This window comes from Cheilinus undulatus, linkage group 6 (genome assembly GCF_018320785.1).
Source record: "Cheilinus undulatus linkage group 6, ASM1832078v1, whole genome shotgun sequence".
Lineage (NCBI taxonomy): Eukaryota > Metazoa > Chordata > Actinopteri > Labriformes > Labridae > Cheilinus > Cheilinus undulatus.
The window spans coordinates 26,958,465-26,973,362 of NC_054870.1; the positions used below are offsets into that span (position 1 = coordinate 26,958,465).

The 14,898-nt window shown below is 38.8% G+C and overlaps 1 protein-coding gene across 18 annotated transcripts in view; it reads left to right on the forward strand.

Annotated features, from left to right (window-relative positions):
* The first annotated feature begins 763 nt into the window (after positions 1-763).
* The window catches only part of camk2g2 (calcium/calmodulin-dependent protein kinase (CaM kinase) II gamma 2), a 95,169-nt gene continuing 81,034 nt past the window's right edge, over positions 764-14,898 (forward strand). For all 18 annotated transcript variants that reach the window (XM_041789168.1, XM_041789169.1, XM_041789155.1 and 15 more), the window contains exons 1-2: positions 764-946; positions 3,451-3,545. In XM_041789168.1, coding sequence (XP_041645102.1) covers positions 882-946; positions 3,451-3,545 — 160 coding nt within the window. In that variant the 5' untranslated portion in view covers positions 764-881. The remainder of the gene's footprint in view (positions 947-3,450; positions 3,546-14,898) is intronic.

The window sequence follows — 14,898 nt, forward strand, 5'->3', positions numbered from 1 at the left end:
CATCCTACCTCCACCACAACTGCCATAGACGAGAAACAAGGAAGAGGTCTCACTCTGATATTATTTAAAGTTCAAGAACACAAAACATGACTACTTTGTCTTGTAACGTTTATGTACAAAGATTAAAATTGTATAATCTTTGCAAAACACACGGCATTCCCTCCATAGTTCCACCATCAGTTTTTTTTTCATACATCCATTGCTTTGGTTAAAGGATGCAATCACTTTTTTAAAAGAAATAATTTAGAAAACCATATGTTGTCAACCAATGACATTCTTGTCAGGAACCATTTTCTTAACATATTTAATCCTTGTAAGCTATCTTTCCATATTACTATGACTGTTTTTAATATATACCTTTGGAAAAATTGTCAAAGTGAAATTTAGGAATGCATTTGGCCATAATTATTCTTCTTCGTATTGGATACAAAGTGATGACTAATTCCATCGCCAAACTGTAACTGCTTTGTCTCAATTATGATATGAACATTAAATTATCAAGGCTAATCTCCATATTTTCCCCCTTACAATTATAGGAACGAGCTTACATAGTCCTTGCCTTTCTGGCATAGCTGTCGCTATCAGGAGTTAAATAATATTAGATAGTGAACGCCCACTTTTGCAGATATTGCTTTCATAATATTTTCATAATATTGCAACAGAGTGATTCATTGTCTTAATAGAAGATCTCCGCTACTACAGCTAGGCTCCCCTCTCTCCACCCCTCCCTCTCTCCACCCACTCCCTGCTTCTCTCTGTAAGCTCGAGCCTCTCTTCCCCCTCTCACTACCTTCATAGGCTCTCCTCCTGAAACCTGCGCGAGGCTGCCACTGAAGCGCGAGGCGATTTCCCCCCCTTCTCCCCTCGTCACTTCAGTCAACATGGCCACTGTGGTAACCTCGACCAGATTCACAGACGAGTATCAGCTGTACGAGGAGCTTGGAAAGTAAGCGACCGTCACCCGCGCTGCTGCTCTTGTTGCATTCAGAGTGTGTGTGTGCGTGTGTGTGTCTATGTGCTTGCACGTTTTTCTCCTCTCTGCTGCCATTGTGCGCGTTTACTTCAGTGTTGACAAGGCATGAGAGGGGCTGTCAAAAAATATACAGGGAAGGGTATTAAGAGATACCCTTAGCAACAGTAAGCTGTAGGCAGGTTCATGTAAGCACCACACGGGCTTTTATTTAATCCCTGAATGCGTATTTAAAGGTATATCGCACCATTTTGGGGTCTCTTTATGACAGAAAAGGTGAGAGTCACCCGCGTTTGGGACTAACTTGTTTGTCAATTCATCTGCATGTAGCACGCGCCGTTGCCTGGTGGCATCCTCGCGCTGCTGCCAGGGCTGTTTTTGTGCATTTCTGAGCACACTGCAGGGCTACTGTATATGTCAAGCCAAGAGAAAAAAATGTGAAGGCACGATTAGTGCTGCAAACAAACACTGTATTGATTACACTTTTCGGATATGCGGTAATTTACTACGTTCGAGATTAAAAACGAGAGGACGCACAGGTTACAGTTTATATCCTGGCTACAAAGCCACTTTGTAACATTTAATCTCTGCGTGTGTCTGATAGATCTGCTCCGCCTACCAATACAGCCGACAGCATGAGGTTAAAGGATCAGAATGTGCAATAATACCAGTCAGCTTGGAGACGGTAAAATTATGGCTTTGCACGATTTTCAGGAAAAAATAACTGACATTACGAAATATTTTCTTGCCACGTATATTGTGATATAAAATGTATATTTTCTTTTCTTCTTTCTTTTATTAATTCGACCTATAGTTAATATTGAAAAACCTTTAAGGGCATGCACTCAACTTTGAAGATGTTGAAATTGCAACAAATAAAAAAATAAAGATTTGCATTAAACAGAGAAAAATAGAGAAATGATAACAGTATATTTAAAATGGTTACATTCAAAGACAGAGTATTGTTTTTATCATAGTTTTAAATTGGCATAGTGTGTGCAGCTTTGACATTTAAGAGCAATGGATGTACATGTAAGTGTACATATAATCATCTACACTTAATAATTTCAGCCACTTATGTTCTTTATAAGTGATTTTTTCTTATTATTGATAAAAACACTCAGGTGCATTAACAGCAACCCCAAGTATATTTGTCTACCCCATTTTCTTTTATTGTTTCTTCCTGTATTTAAATTGTAAATAATCACCATCTGCATGCATGAGAAGGTTGTCCACTTGTAGATCTCTTCTGCCATCATTTCAACATGTTTCTGCAGCTTCTTGCAACCTCCAATCTCCCTCTGACCTTGATGATTTTGATATGCTACCTTATCTACAATAAGCCTCTGCTGCATTTTTATGAAATGACCTGTGTCTTGGGATGCCGTCATATCATAAAAACAACAGAGGTGGTTGAAGGAACATAGTTTATCTAATACTATGATGATTTTCATATTTATATGATGCTACGTGTAGTTGAACATTCACTATATCAACAAGAGAATATAAAAGGACATACATGAAACCTCTAATATATTGCACAGAGATAGCACTGGACTGGTCCTATCACTGAAACAGTTGCAGAATAGAGATGTCATCACCACCTTCCATTTGCTTGCAGTAAATGTTGTTGAATATTCGCTGCTGTGATATTCTATCAGCAGAAAATTTACTAGGTTTCTGGCAAGAAAAATTTCAGGTGAAGTTGGGGTGAACATTTTGTAAGTTTGCATTCAGACATGCAGCTCACCCAGTAAATTAGGAATATTTCCAGGAGTTTTGGGTGCGTTACAGAACTGTATTTAGTCTTTTGTACCACCTGTTATTTACATAAATATCCCTACACTGTAGATGTACTGCAGGTGTAGCATCCACATTAAGCACATCATCACCCTGAATGATCTATTTTTTTACTTACATTTGAACCAGGAACAGGATGGATGAGTTTCAGGTAGTAGTGGAAATACATGCACTGAAGGCAGCCTTGCATGACCAAACACTGCTCCCCATGTCATCATCTGGGTCTCATGCATGTTTGCAAAAATATACAGCAGTAAAACATAACTAGATAAAATGTTTCAGTTTTTTTGCTTGACTTTGCACATTCTGCACTGTGACTATTGCACTTGTACAGATTGCTGCATCACTGCATATCTCATTCAGTCTCAAACCCCACTCACGTTTCTTGTTGCAAAGATAATGACAAGGCCTTTCCCTCTCTTGTCAAGCACCAGCAGCAGTCAGGACCTCTTCTTACATCTCATACGCAGAATATCAGACTGGATTAATTATGCATGCGACTCCCTCTGCCTTTTCTTTAGTTGTGTGTGATTAATGTGTGCCCTTTTTGTGTGGCACATCCAGCATACAGACTAATCTCTTCCCCCCCTTGACACATACATGCAACACTTGTATGCATCATGTTTTTGACGTGATTTCTCTGATCAGTCATCTAAGTTATTGATTATTTTCTGTTTCAGGGGTGCCTTCTCAGTTGTCCGCCGATGCGTCAAGAAGTCCACCGGCCAGGAGTATGCTGCTAAAATTATTAACACAAAAAAGCTCTCAGCAAGAGGTGAGTGCAGCTGATACACATTGTGTAGCTCAAGATTACAGTCGGGGACTTGCCAAATTTACTCAGACTGCTGCTTAGAGAAGTCCACTCTGCAGCAGGTTTGTGGCTTGATTTCCTCAAGAGCAGTAATCGAGGTGCTCTGTCCTAGTCTTGTCAGAGCAGATTCCTGAGAGCTGGAGGTCTGCTGTTGTTGCACACACACTGAGGTTCAGTGATCCCTGGTAGTTGTGAGTGTGACCATTTTTGGTTTGTTGTGGTTACTGTTGAACTTGTTGGTGTGCCAGCTTGACCTTTTAGCTGAAAATATCCTCAACTGTGACAGCAGCTCCTAGGATGAGATAAGAAAAGTTCTGGTTTACAATAACTTGTTTCTTCTTTTAAAGTACTAACCACAGCTATTGCAGTTATGACAACATTCCCCTAAAAATAATGAGATTATAGAAACAATGCAGTTGTTCCTAAAAATGCATCAAACAGTGCAAGAAGCAGGACTTCCTAGGTCATTTTGACTCTATAGTTCCTGGTGATGGGATGAACACAGAAAATACATAAAAAGATAAATAACATTAATGTTTTGATAAAGGATTGCATAAATTTTGCCTAAGTTTTCTTCTGCATTGAGGAACTTTTAACACTTAGGGATGTTAGTGTTTGAACAGTCGACCAAAACTGACTTTAAACAAGATCCAGAATACATTACATTGAAATTGTATTGAATTTGAAGTAAGCACATGATAATTGTGCCCTACTGGAAGGACAAGTGCTCAGTGAAGAAATCTCTATACTCAGTTATGCCCTTAATGTTGTCCCCAAAAGTTAACCATGCAGACCAGAGCCATGCAGCAAGAAGCCAGCACTTCACTAGGGCTGTCAAGTTGGGACCTCCTTCCCACTGTGTTTCATTCCATAAGTTTCAAGACTCCTCCAGAGGACTGAACGGTGATCTCAAGTGTCCCAGATCCACCTCTCCATGTTAGCACTCATCACCCACATGGCCATCATAGCTCAAACAGCAGCTCCACCATCAACATATCTGTACAGGCAAGCTCAGGTAGACAAAGTGTTGATACTACCTACCCTAGAACTCGCACACAATTGCCACTACAAAAAGAGAGGAAAGTGTGAAGAGACCGATTTGCAAGAGGACAGGGGAAGCAGAGCCAGGGTGAGGTGCCCTGACTAAGACGATCACTCACCCCTGCCAGGTTGGGCTGATTCTCTACCTCCCCCTACTCCCTAATTTCATGAGGATGAGAGAGAGGAGAAAAGTAGTGGAGTAGAGTGGTTTTGTCTAGCTTTAGTTTGCCCCCCAGCTGGCTTTATTCCTCTTCATCCAAATCTGTTGGCTGGTTTTGACTGCTTTTTCTGACATCACCTGAACCGTCTTCTGCAAACTCTGCCGCTGTGCTCCCAGCTCTCTAAGTGGTAAAACTATTGATCTTGCAGATGATAGATAGATAGATAGATAGATAGATAGATAGATTCCTAATTTAGAAATCATAATACTGAAAAAATATGTTTGATTGCAAGTTCATACACTCAAACAGTTTGTCATTGTAGATGTTGCTGTAATTATTAGGGGTGGGAATCACTAGTTGCCCCATGATACGAGATTATCGCGATACTTGGGTCATGATTCAATGTTATGGTGATTTTAATCATTCTGCAATACAGTGGGTATTGTGATACCATATATTGCGATTTATACCATTTTTTCGACTGTTTAGCTGATTTATGATTAGTCTTGCCCTCGTGTTTGTCTTATTTACTCAGTATTTTATTTTATGTAGTACTTCTCGCAGACCTCATGTGTCATATCAATCTATTTCATGCCCTGCTAGCATTCCTAATGTCCTTTGCTGGTGCTGCCATGTTTGTTGTGTTAACTTTCTCCTGCTGTATGACTGTCACCTCTGCTGACTTCACTGGACAAACAATTTATTTTATTTTTCCATTATGATAGACTTGAGTTCATACTAGCAATTAATTTTTAAAAATTGATACTTGGTGGATGAGACAATATGATATATCACCAGAGAAAATATCGCGATACTGTACTGTATCGATTTTTTCTCCCACTCCTAGTAATTCTGTGTCTGCATTAGGGCTGGGCAATTAATTGCAAATTAGATTAAATTGCAGTATGGCCTGCTGCAATCCACAAATCGCAGAAGTTGCAATATTTCTTTAACTTGAAATGTCAAAATACCAGTTTGATATTTTCATCTTTTTTGCAGCAGAGATTTTATGCACATTATGCAAACATTCAAGTGTCAACACGGCAGTTGAAGTACGACATACTTCTCACTGATCCCTGCTTGCATTAATGTTGATATCATTAAAATTTCACTTCAGATATCGGTTAAAATAATTGTGTCATTGTATTTCTTCTTTGTACATAAATTAATTAGTTACAGTTACTTAAAGCAGTGATCCCAGTTTACAAAAGTGCTTATGAATTTTGCTGCAAAAATAGCAATTAAGAATTCTGTTCAGAGTTCTGATGTTTGCAGTGTCAGCCAGCTTGTGTGTGTATGTGAGTGTGTGCAAGTGTGTCCATGCAGCAGTTTAACACTTGTTGAAATACCACCACCTGTGCTCTAGTATTTGCAGCAGATTTGTTGTCGCTGTCATTAATCAGCCTGTAACAGTGTCTGCTGTGTCATAGCGTTCCTTCTGCCATGTATCTGAATCCAACCATCTTTTTTCTGTTGATTATTTGGGTTGTCACATGTTTTTGTGTTTGCACATGGTTTCTGTGGTTCTGTCACTGTATCTCTTTTCAACTTTGTGTGTGAATTTTTTGCAGACTGTGTGTGCGTGCTGCATGTTTGTCTGAATGAGTGTCAGAGCTGGGCCACCAAAGGGTTGAGTGATGATATGAGCTGCAGATCAGGGCCAGTTCTGGACTGATTGGGCTGTTCTTTTCTCAGAGGGGGACGCCAGCTGAATTGCTCTATCTTGCTCTGTGCCCATCTCTCAGTCTCAGACACCCCCACCCAAGTCATTTCCCTCCATTTTAAGTAATTTTCTTCCTTCCTCTCTCTCTGATCGGTGTAAACAAAAGATTGATTTGAGGAAAGATCTTAAAAACCCCTCTCACCAGGCGATTTCATCTAGTGATTGTGTGTCTCTGTCTTGGCTGTGGTCTGGAGCTAGTAACCCGGCAACAGCAGGGGTGAAACTCTTCATCCCATAGGCTGTCTGGCTGAGACATCATGTTGTGTGTGTATGTGTGTGTATCGCTGAATCGTGGTCACAATTATCACACACAGCCGACTGCTCTTTTCTCACTTGAAGCACAAACACAGTTGCTCACATTTTTTCTCACCTACTCAACGGTTCTCACACTGAATGTGTACAAGGCCAGTCTGTGTAGAGTTTGTCATTGTGAAATACACACATATTAGTCAGTCCTCCACTGCGCAATGTCCTTAATCAGAGTTGAAATATGCTGGTGATGCCAGTGTGTGTTCACAAACAAAAGAAACATGTTCTCTATGTCACACACACTTACTACGTCTGAAGAACTGCAAGAAAGACGAGGAAAAATGGTAATCAGGAGGAATAATTATTGGGGATTTTTGTACATTTTCTGTTTTTTTATAGTTTAGGATGTTTTTGTCTTATGGTTATCACAGGCTTGTTAGTAATGATGTCATGAATTGCAGAATCTTTGTTAAGAAGACAAAAAAGATGAGTAGTCAGACAAGTTTCAGGCTAGCCTGCAGTGTAGCCAAAAGGGATCTGAATGGAAAACAAAGACAAACAAAGTCTCCATTGAAAACATTCATCACGGTTCACAAACTTGGTTCAACTTTGACACACCAAAAATGATGAATGTTAAAGACAATTTTCCATGTATTCACAGGTTTCAGTCATGTGAAGACCTGCAGTAAACTAAAGAAAAACAAGAGAGATAGCATCAAATAGCCTACAAAATATCCTCAGATAATTGTTTGTATAAATTTATAACAATAAGTATTGACCAAATTCACTTGTTCCTTGGGGTAGGCAGTATGGAAAAAAAACTCATATCACAATATTTTTTGTGCTGGATCACAATCTTGATTTTATCATCAGTCTTTTTCATTCTGGTTTTGATTTTTATGTTATTGACCACAAAACAAAATTTATTCCCGGCATATATTTTTAAAATGCACAAATAGCAAGTTTAAAAAGTAGTCATTCTTTTCTTTAGCAACAACCTGTTGGTCATTGCGTTAAACATTTCAATATTTGACATTTTATAGTTGGCACCACCAGGTAAAGGGGGTCTGTAGGTCTTCTTCCCAATATTTGAAGCACCTTAAATTTTGTATCTCCCTGCATTTATCACAATAAGATTATGACTTTGTACTTTGTATGCTTTGTATTTTTAAATCTATTTAAGTGTTGAGCAGATACAGTTTTCCTCAGTAATGTTTATTTTAAAACATAGACTATAAACAGAATTAATACAGCTGTACTTTTTATACAAGTGGCCTGTTCATATGCAGTTTTGTATGACAGTTGCATTAGCTTTGTTTATAGACCGGTAAGAATGACAAAAATGAGCAGATTTAAACATAACCTAAAATTAGATTTATTTATGTGATGCATGTGCATGCAGAAGTGGCTTAATTTTATTTGAATATAATCAAGATCTTTATTCATAAAGGGGTCTGTGAATCATTTATTGAACGAGAGACTGAGGGAGTTGCATGCATCATTTATGTAAATCAAGAATTATTCTGACCAAAATATTTCAAATAACGACAGATGTCCAGACACCACTGCATCCCTCAGTAAATAGACTGAGGTTTACAAAGTTTCACTTGTGATGACATTGTCTCGACAGCTTTAGCTTGTCTAGGGAGTTGAATGGACTTGTTATTGACTTAACAATAAATCGGCTGTAACAATTAAAACAACATGACTAGAGCTGCCTCTGCTGCACTCTCTGTGATACATAGTCATGCCATAAAGGATGCAGTGCTGATAGTGGTGTGTCTGAACTCCTCTCACCTGTTGTAAGGCCCTTAGATTTCCGCATTAACGGAATCGCGGAATTGGCCAATAAAAACGGAATCTACTATTTAACCTGGGATTAGCAGAAATTGAATTAACTTGACTAAAATGCTGTGCTTTTTGGAAAGAGGAACGTGTATCTGGGGAATATACAAGTTGTCTGGGGACAACTTGTGCCTCACTTCACAAACACTCACCCCGCCCCCTCCTAAATTATACAAAGCATGTAAGAGCAGCTGCACGAAACACTGGCAAACATCACGTAGCTCAACACGGGGCAGTACAGTGCGACATAATGTCGCACCTACAAGAAAACTCATCCGTGCTATGAGTTATTTTACCTCACCACACCGGAGAGTCACAGAGAGAGGTGTGTCTGTGCGTGAGGCACACCGCTGAAGTCACAACTTGAAGACCTGCAAATCCCTTGAGGGCTTCAAACTCAAGTCAGACAGGCTAGAAATTTTATGAAGTCCCGTAGTCTAAATGATGTTACATTCAAGCTTAATAATTCCTCCTGTAGATATGGTAGTTCCCTTCGGTTGCTTAACGAGCCAATACTTGTCTGCATTAACGTAGCGGTCTGATATAAGGCAGATGGACAGACAGCATGGAGAGAGATGATGAGAAAACTGTTACAGTCAGGAGTAAAACAAAAGGCAGCATTACACTGCATGCACTGTTACAGACTGTGAGAGTAAAGACATTTTAGGTAAAAGGTTTACTTTTAATTATCTAACTTTAATCTTCTTATGAAGTTACTATCACTCTGTGTTTAAGGGAACAGAAAGATTTCTTCATTTACATTATAAACATCAGTTAGGATGTGATTATCCACGTGGATGTGTCTTAACATGTTGGAAATATCTGACTGTTACACTGGTTACAAATATTTTATATCAGGGTTATCCAAACAACTGCTCCTGGGCAATCTGTGGCCCTTTTTCAATAAATTTAAGGTTATTTCTATTTAATTAGGGAACATTTTATTCATTTGTATGAACAGGACACTCTTTTTTTAATGGTAAGATTCGTGGAAAAGTTAAAAAACGTAATTCCAAAAAATTAAATGAAAAAAACATAATTTGGCAAAAAAAAACCCAAAACTGATTTCATTGGGCCCTACGACGCAAAGCAGTTTCAAATTGGCCAGTTTTTGTTCTTTTTAAGGACTAAATCTTAATTTTTCTTCATTTTCAGACATTAATCCCAGCTCTACTGAAGCAGAAGTGGAGGGGGAGAGTGAGAGTAGATCTATTCAAGTACAATGTGATTCTTCTGATCTCTCAGCTTTTGCAGATCGCCAATACATTCTATTTCTTTGCGATCTGAGATCGTCCTATCATGCACCTACTTTTCACTGCTCCCACAGTGTAATTTACAAGCATGTCAGACCTCATGCAGCATTTATTTACTGAGGTGAAGCAAATAAAAAACCTGTGTGTCATGACTGGATGACCAGAATATCTATATATATCTTTTCCTCTTCTGCTCTCTGTCTGTAACAGACACTAATGCTGAATTTTATGTTTTAATGAGATGAAAATTGGACTTAATACTTGTATTTGCTGACTGCTGAATTTAACAGGCCTGTATGAGCATTTATTTTCTCAGTATAACCAGGCGACTACTCCAACATGCACACAGCAGTATTATCAAATGACATCACTATTTGACTTGAATGTGTACTCTGGTACTACTGACCTAATTACCACTTATAGTACTGACTGCCAACCCCACTTTGTTGTCCCTTGTGTGATTTCTCCCTCACCTGTTTCATCCTCTCCTTTGGACAGTGCTGTATTTGTAAGAGTCAGCTTTTGCTTCAATTACAACAAATCAAAATGAGTGCCTCAAAAGTGAAAATATCCCCTTAATAATACAAACTTGAGAGAACAGGTTTGATTTGCTCTCTGATGTTATACATATTATGTTTTGTTTCTGTTCAATCCTATAGGTGCTTTCAGGTCAGGGGAACTTCGAGTATTGCTTGCACTAACGAGATGTGTGCATGGTTTTGTGCGGTTGTGCGTGGGTGGGATTAAATCCTTTTCTCTCTGGCTGAGGGAGGCCACATTGGCTGGTGGTGAGGTCAGCGATTACGGGTGGGTTGTGTAGCATCACATGCATGTGCACAGTTGCTCAAGCTGACACTGACACATATACACAAACACACACACATGGTCTGCCACTTCCACTAACATCCCACTGTTCTATTCACACAAACATGCCGTAAAAGCCTCAGAAGAATGAATAAATATTATTACACTTTACTGACAAGAGTAAAAATATTTTATAATAAGATGTTTTTACGAAAGTTTCAGCTTAACAATTAATTCACTGAACAACTTTCAGTCAATATCTGCCCTCTTGTCTGCACCATAGTACCACTCTGTCAGAGTGCAGAGCACACAAACATCATGTATAAGGAGCCGCTGAGCAGTACGCTGATCACTACATAAACTCAAAATACATTAAAATTATGAATCAAATTAAAGCAAAATACTGTACCTTTGTCTCTCAGCTAAACCCCCCCCCCCCCACTAACTGTGGTAATAGCATGCATTTACTGGCTTTAGCTGCCCCTTATCTGCTCTTATTTGTCTGAAAAGTTCTCCCAAACATCGTCACATGTCTCAGTAGTTAAAAATATAAAGCTGTTGTTGAAATCAGCAAAATAAGTTAATTACCTCACTTAACGAGCTCACAGATGGTGAGGCTATATTATGATGTGTTCAAGGTCAACGCAGTAAAAATTACTACTAGGTTAACGTCAATAAAATGTTACATATTCAAATACAACTTTTAGAAAAAGGAAGTTCAGTTTTTGAAGAAAAACTTGAAAAACCACAGTTGTAAGGAGGAGATGTTTTTTTTTTTTTGCAAAATAAAACAGACATAACTGATGGAATCATGGCCTTTTTGATGTTACTTAACTTAAGCCCAACTTAGCTTCTACCACATCTGCTAAAGGTATATTCTTGTTTTTTTTTTCTTTTCACCAAACAAAAACTTAGGACTTATATATATATATATATATATATATATAAATCATCAGTATAGATAGAGTATATCTGTTTTTTCTCTGAGCTAACTTTGTTTTTTTTTGTACTACTACTAATAAATACCTTTATTAATGCTAATTTAATAAAGTTTCCATGTCTACTTTTAACATGTTGTTATTTCAATATTTTTTAAAACAAAGAGTGCATAATGTATCAGTAAATTTTGCATCAGTAACATTTTCAGCAATTTATTGCAATAATTTGATAATGACAACTGTAATATTTCAGGTCACTTTAATTGTGATATGAAATTTTGTTATCTTTACATCTCTAATCATATGATTGTCTTGCAATATATATTGCATCGTTGCAGATTTGCTTTATGAGGATGTTATCTTTGTTGTGGACCATGTATCGTATAATATACTGTAGTATCCCTGTTCCAAATTGATCTAGTTGCCAACAGTTTGGAGCTAATAATAACAAATCTGAGTGCACTTGAGCCCAATGTCCGGTTTGTTTTGGCAGTGTGAATGCAAACGAACTGCGCCCAGGCACCAAGGTGGTCTCTGGCTCGGTTCGGATGAGATGTGAATGCAACCCCGCCCAGATACAGGACAGAGCGATGAATCAGCTTTATGAAGTCATCATAAAAGCTAAACTTCTTTCCATGGCGCGGCAGTTTGTTCACTTTTTTCCTCAATAAAGGGCGGAAATCATCAGAATCCAGTCAATAAACGGTCTGTTGTGACTCACCTTACAGATGAACACAAGTTGGAGTCAGTGAGAGGAGGTGCAAAGGCAATAAAAGTCTCCTGTCACCTCAAAAACCACTGTATCTGTGCAGCACGAGCCCAGTTAATCCTCTGAGCTGCGCGTAGATGTGCAGATACGAAGAGCAACGTTGCTGGCATCTTAAAAAGTGATTTTAAATCATCCATGGCTGCAGGATGGACTTTTTTGCTGGGTCAAAACATAAACAGTCTTTGCTCAGGTCATGACCCCAGTGGTTACCATGGTAGCTTCTTCTTCTTTCTCCTCCTTTGCGGGGTTGTAAACCAGCTACGTGCATACCGCCACCTGCTGTTTCGAATTGAGTAAATATGCAAGTGGGCCTGGGCACGGTTCAATTTTGCTAGTGTGAAAGCAAGCCAGCAGGGGGAAGGGGGAGGAATCGCGCCGCGGCACAGTTCAAAACAACTGGGTCTCATGTGAAAGCACCCTTAGACTGCGCATATGGTCACTGATACTATAATATTAGAATTAAAGTGACTATAGCACCAGTTTACAGAAGTAGATAGTCATGGTCAGCCTGTTTGAGGCAGTACCTGACAAAAAAAATGTCGGAAGCAGAAGTAAGGAAGGGAAGTGTGCCTGTAAGCTAGCGTTACCTTTACTTTAGTGATGGAGGGCTTTCACAGGCTTTAGTGCACTCTCTGATAGAAAAAGGGGATAAAGTGACCTCCTCTTTCTGGCTTTTATGAGAGACAACTTCTGTTTATCTTTTGTGAAGGCTTAAATACATTTTGTATAAAGAAAAATAACCAAAAGACAGTTGTTAAACCAAAAGAAAGCAGAACAGAACAATTAAAGGGAAGTGTGGGAGATATTTTCAGATCTCCTTTCTGACTGCCGGTTTCATATAATCCCATTTTAAGAACCATGTTTTTTGCACATCTGCATGCCCATCAGCATTTGCTTCTGCCCTCTCAGCTTTTCATTTTTGATGCTCTCTGTCATCATCTGCTTTCTTTCTTTCTTTCTTTTTTTTTTTTTTTACCATTAATGACACAAAATATGTCAAAGACAACATGGGAGACCTATGGATCTTGTGAAAAATTGTCACAGAAGAATTAGCCTACATCCATCAGCCTCAAAGAGGGGTCGAATATCCCTCTATGTTTTGTGTATTGAGGATCAGTTGATTGAATTCAGGCAGAGTTTTAATGTTGGTCGCCCAAGTTTTGGAAGTTACCAACATAACACTGAGGAAAACAGGGAAATTTAACTTGTAGTAATGAAAATGTTTCCTATGTGTCTTTTAAGTGAAATATAAGCTGTTAGGAGTTCTGTACAGAAATCGATATTTATTATAGAGGAGGAGCACATCTCCTTCATTAAATGTGCATCAGACACAGCAAAAAATGGGTCTGAATTTCTGGAAAGACATAACAAACAAAAGAAGCACTTTTGATGATGTAATCTATCTTGGCATTGTTTAGTGTTATTTTTAGCTACAATTATGTGTGGAGTATTGTGTGTATTTTTACACCATCATTAGGTAAGGCCTTGTGATGTCAGTGAAAGAGAGAAGAAGAAAGGAGGGAGGAGAGGCTGGCGGCACTCGTCCCACTGTTGAATTATTGAGGTGCAAGGCTGCTCGGCTCTTACTGAACATGGACAAGAGCTGAGGAGTGGACCCTCACACTTGTTTTTCTGTGCCTCCTTTTCTTTATCAGATTTTCTGTCATGTGTAAGTTTCTCCCTCAGTCAACGTCTCTTTTTTTGTCTTTTGTATTTCTTAGTCATACTCATCCCTTTTCCTTTTATGCAAGGCTGTCACATCTCAGGCCATGCAGGCAGACAACACGCGTGTGTGTCTGAGTGTGCTGTTAGGCTTTTGGTGGGCTTCTAGTGCACTCGCTGGAGGCAGATTGGCGGAGGGCAGATAAACGTAGCAGTGCAGCACAGTGAATGTTTAATGGGACCAACTGTGAATATTTGATGAAAGAGAGAGAGTCATATATGGAAAAGAAAGAGGTACAGATATAGAAAGAGAGTGAGATGGTTAGGGTTATATGCTTGAAATGTTGAAATAGAGCATTATAACTCATGCATGACCTGAGTCCTTCTCCTCTTTCATCAGGGTTGTGAAACAACACAGCACCGTAACTGACTATCATGTGTGTCCTGAGGTGGAGTATTTTTTTTTCCAGGACCCCCCTCTTGTTATCACATACTGCCCTCTTTTTTTCTCGCTTAATCTGTCCATAATTATCCCCCTCTGCATGTCCGAAGCATATGGCATCATGAGGGAGCCAGTTTGAATTAAATTTTCATTTACCATCTTGTGCAATGTAGGTGCAATCAAGGAGAGTGATCAATCATAAGGAAGTCACTCTACAAGTAAGTGACTGAACATTTGAAGTCTGAAGCAGAGTAGTAAGAGTATATTTCTTGTATCAGTAATTATCTCTATTTTTTTGCACTTTTTGGTTCATAAAATGTCAGAAAACAAAATAAAACCCAAACACAAGTTTTTAAATGTCAGTATTATACAAAGCAGGTTGTAAAATAGCACTTTGATCACTTTTGTCTTGCAGCCCAGCCTCTTCTCA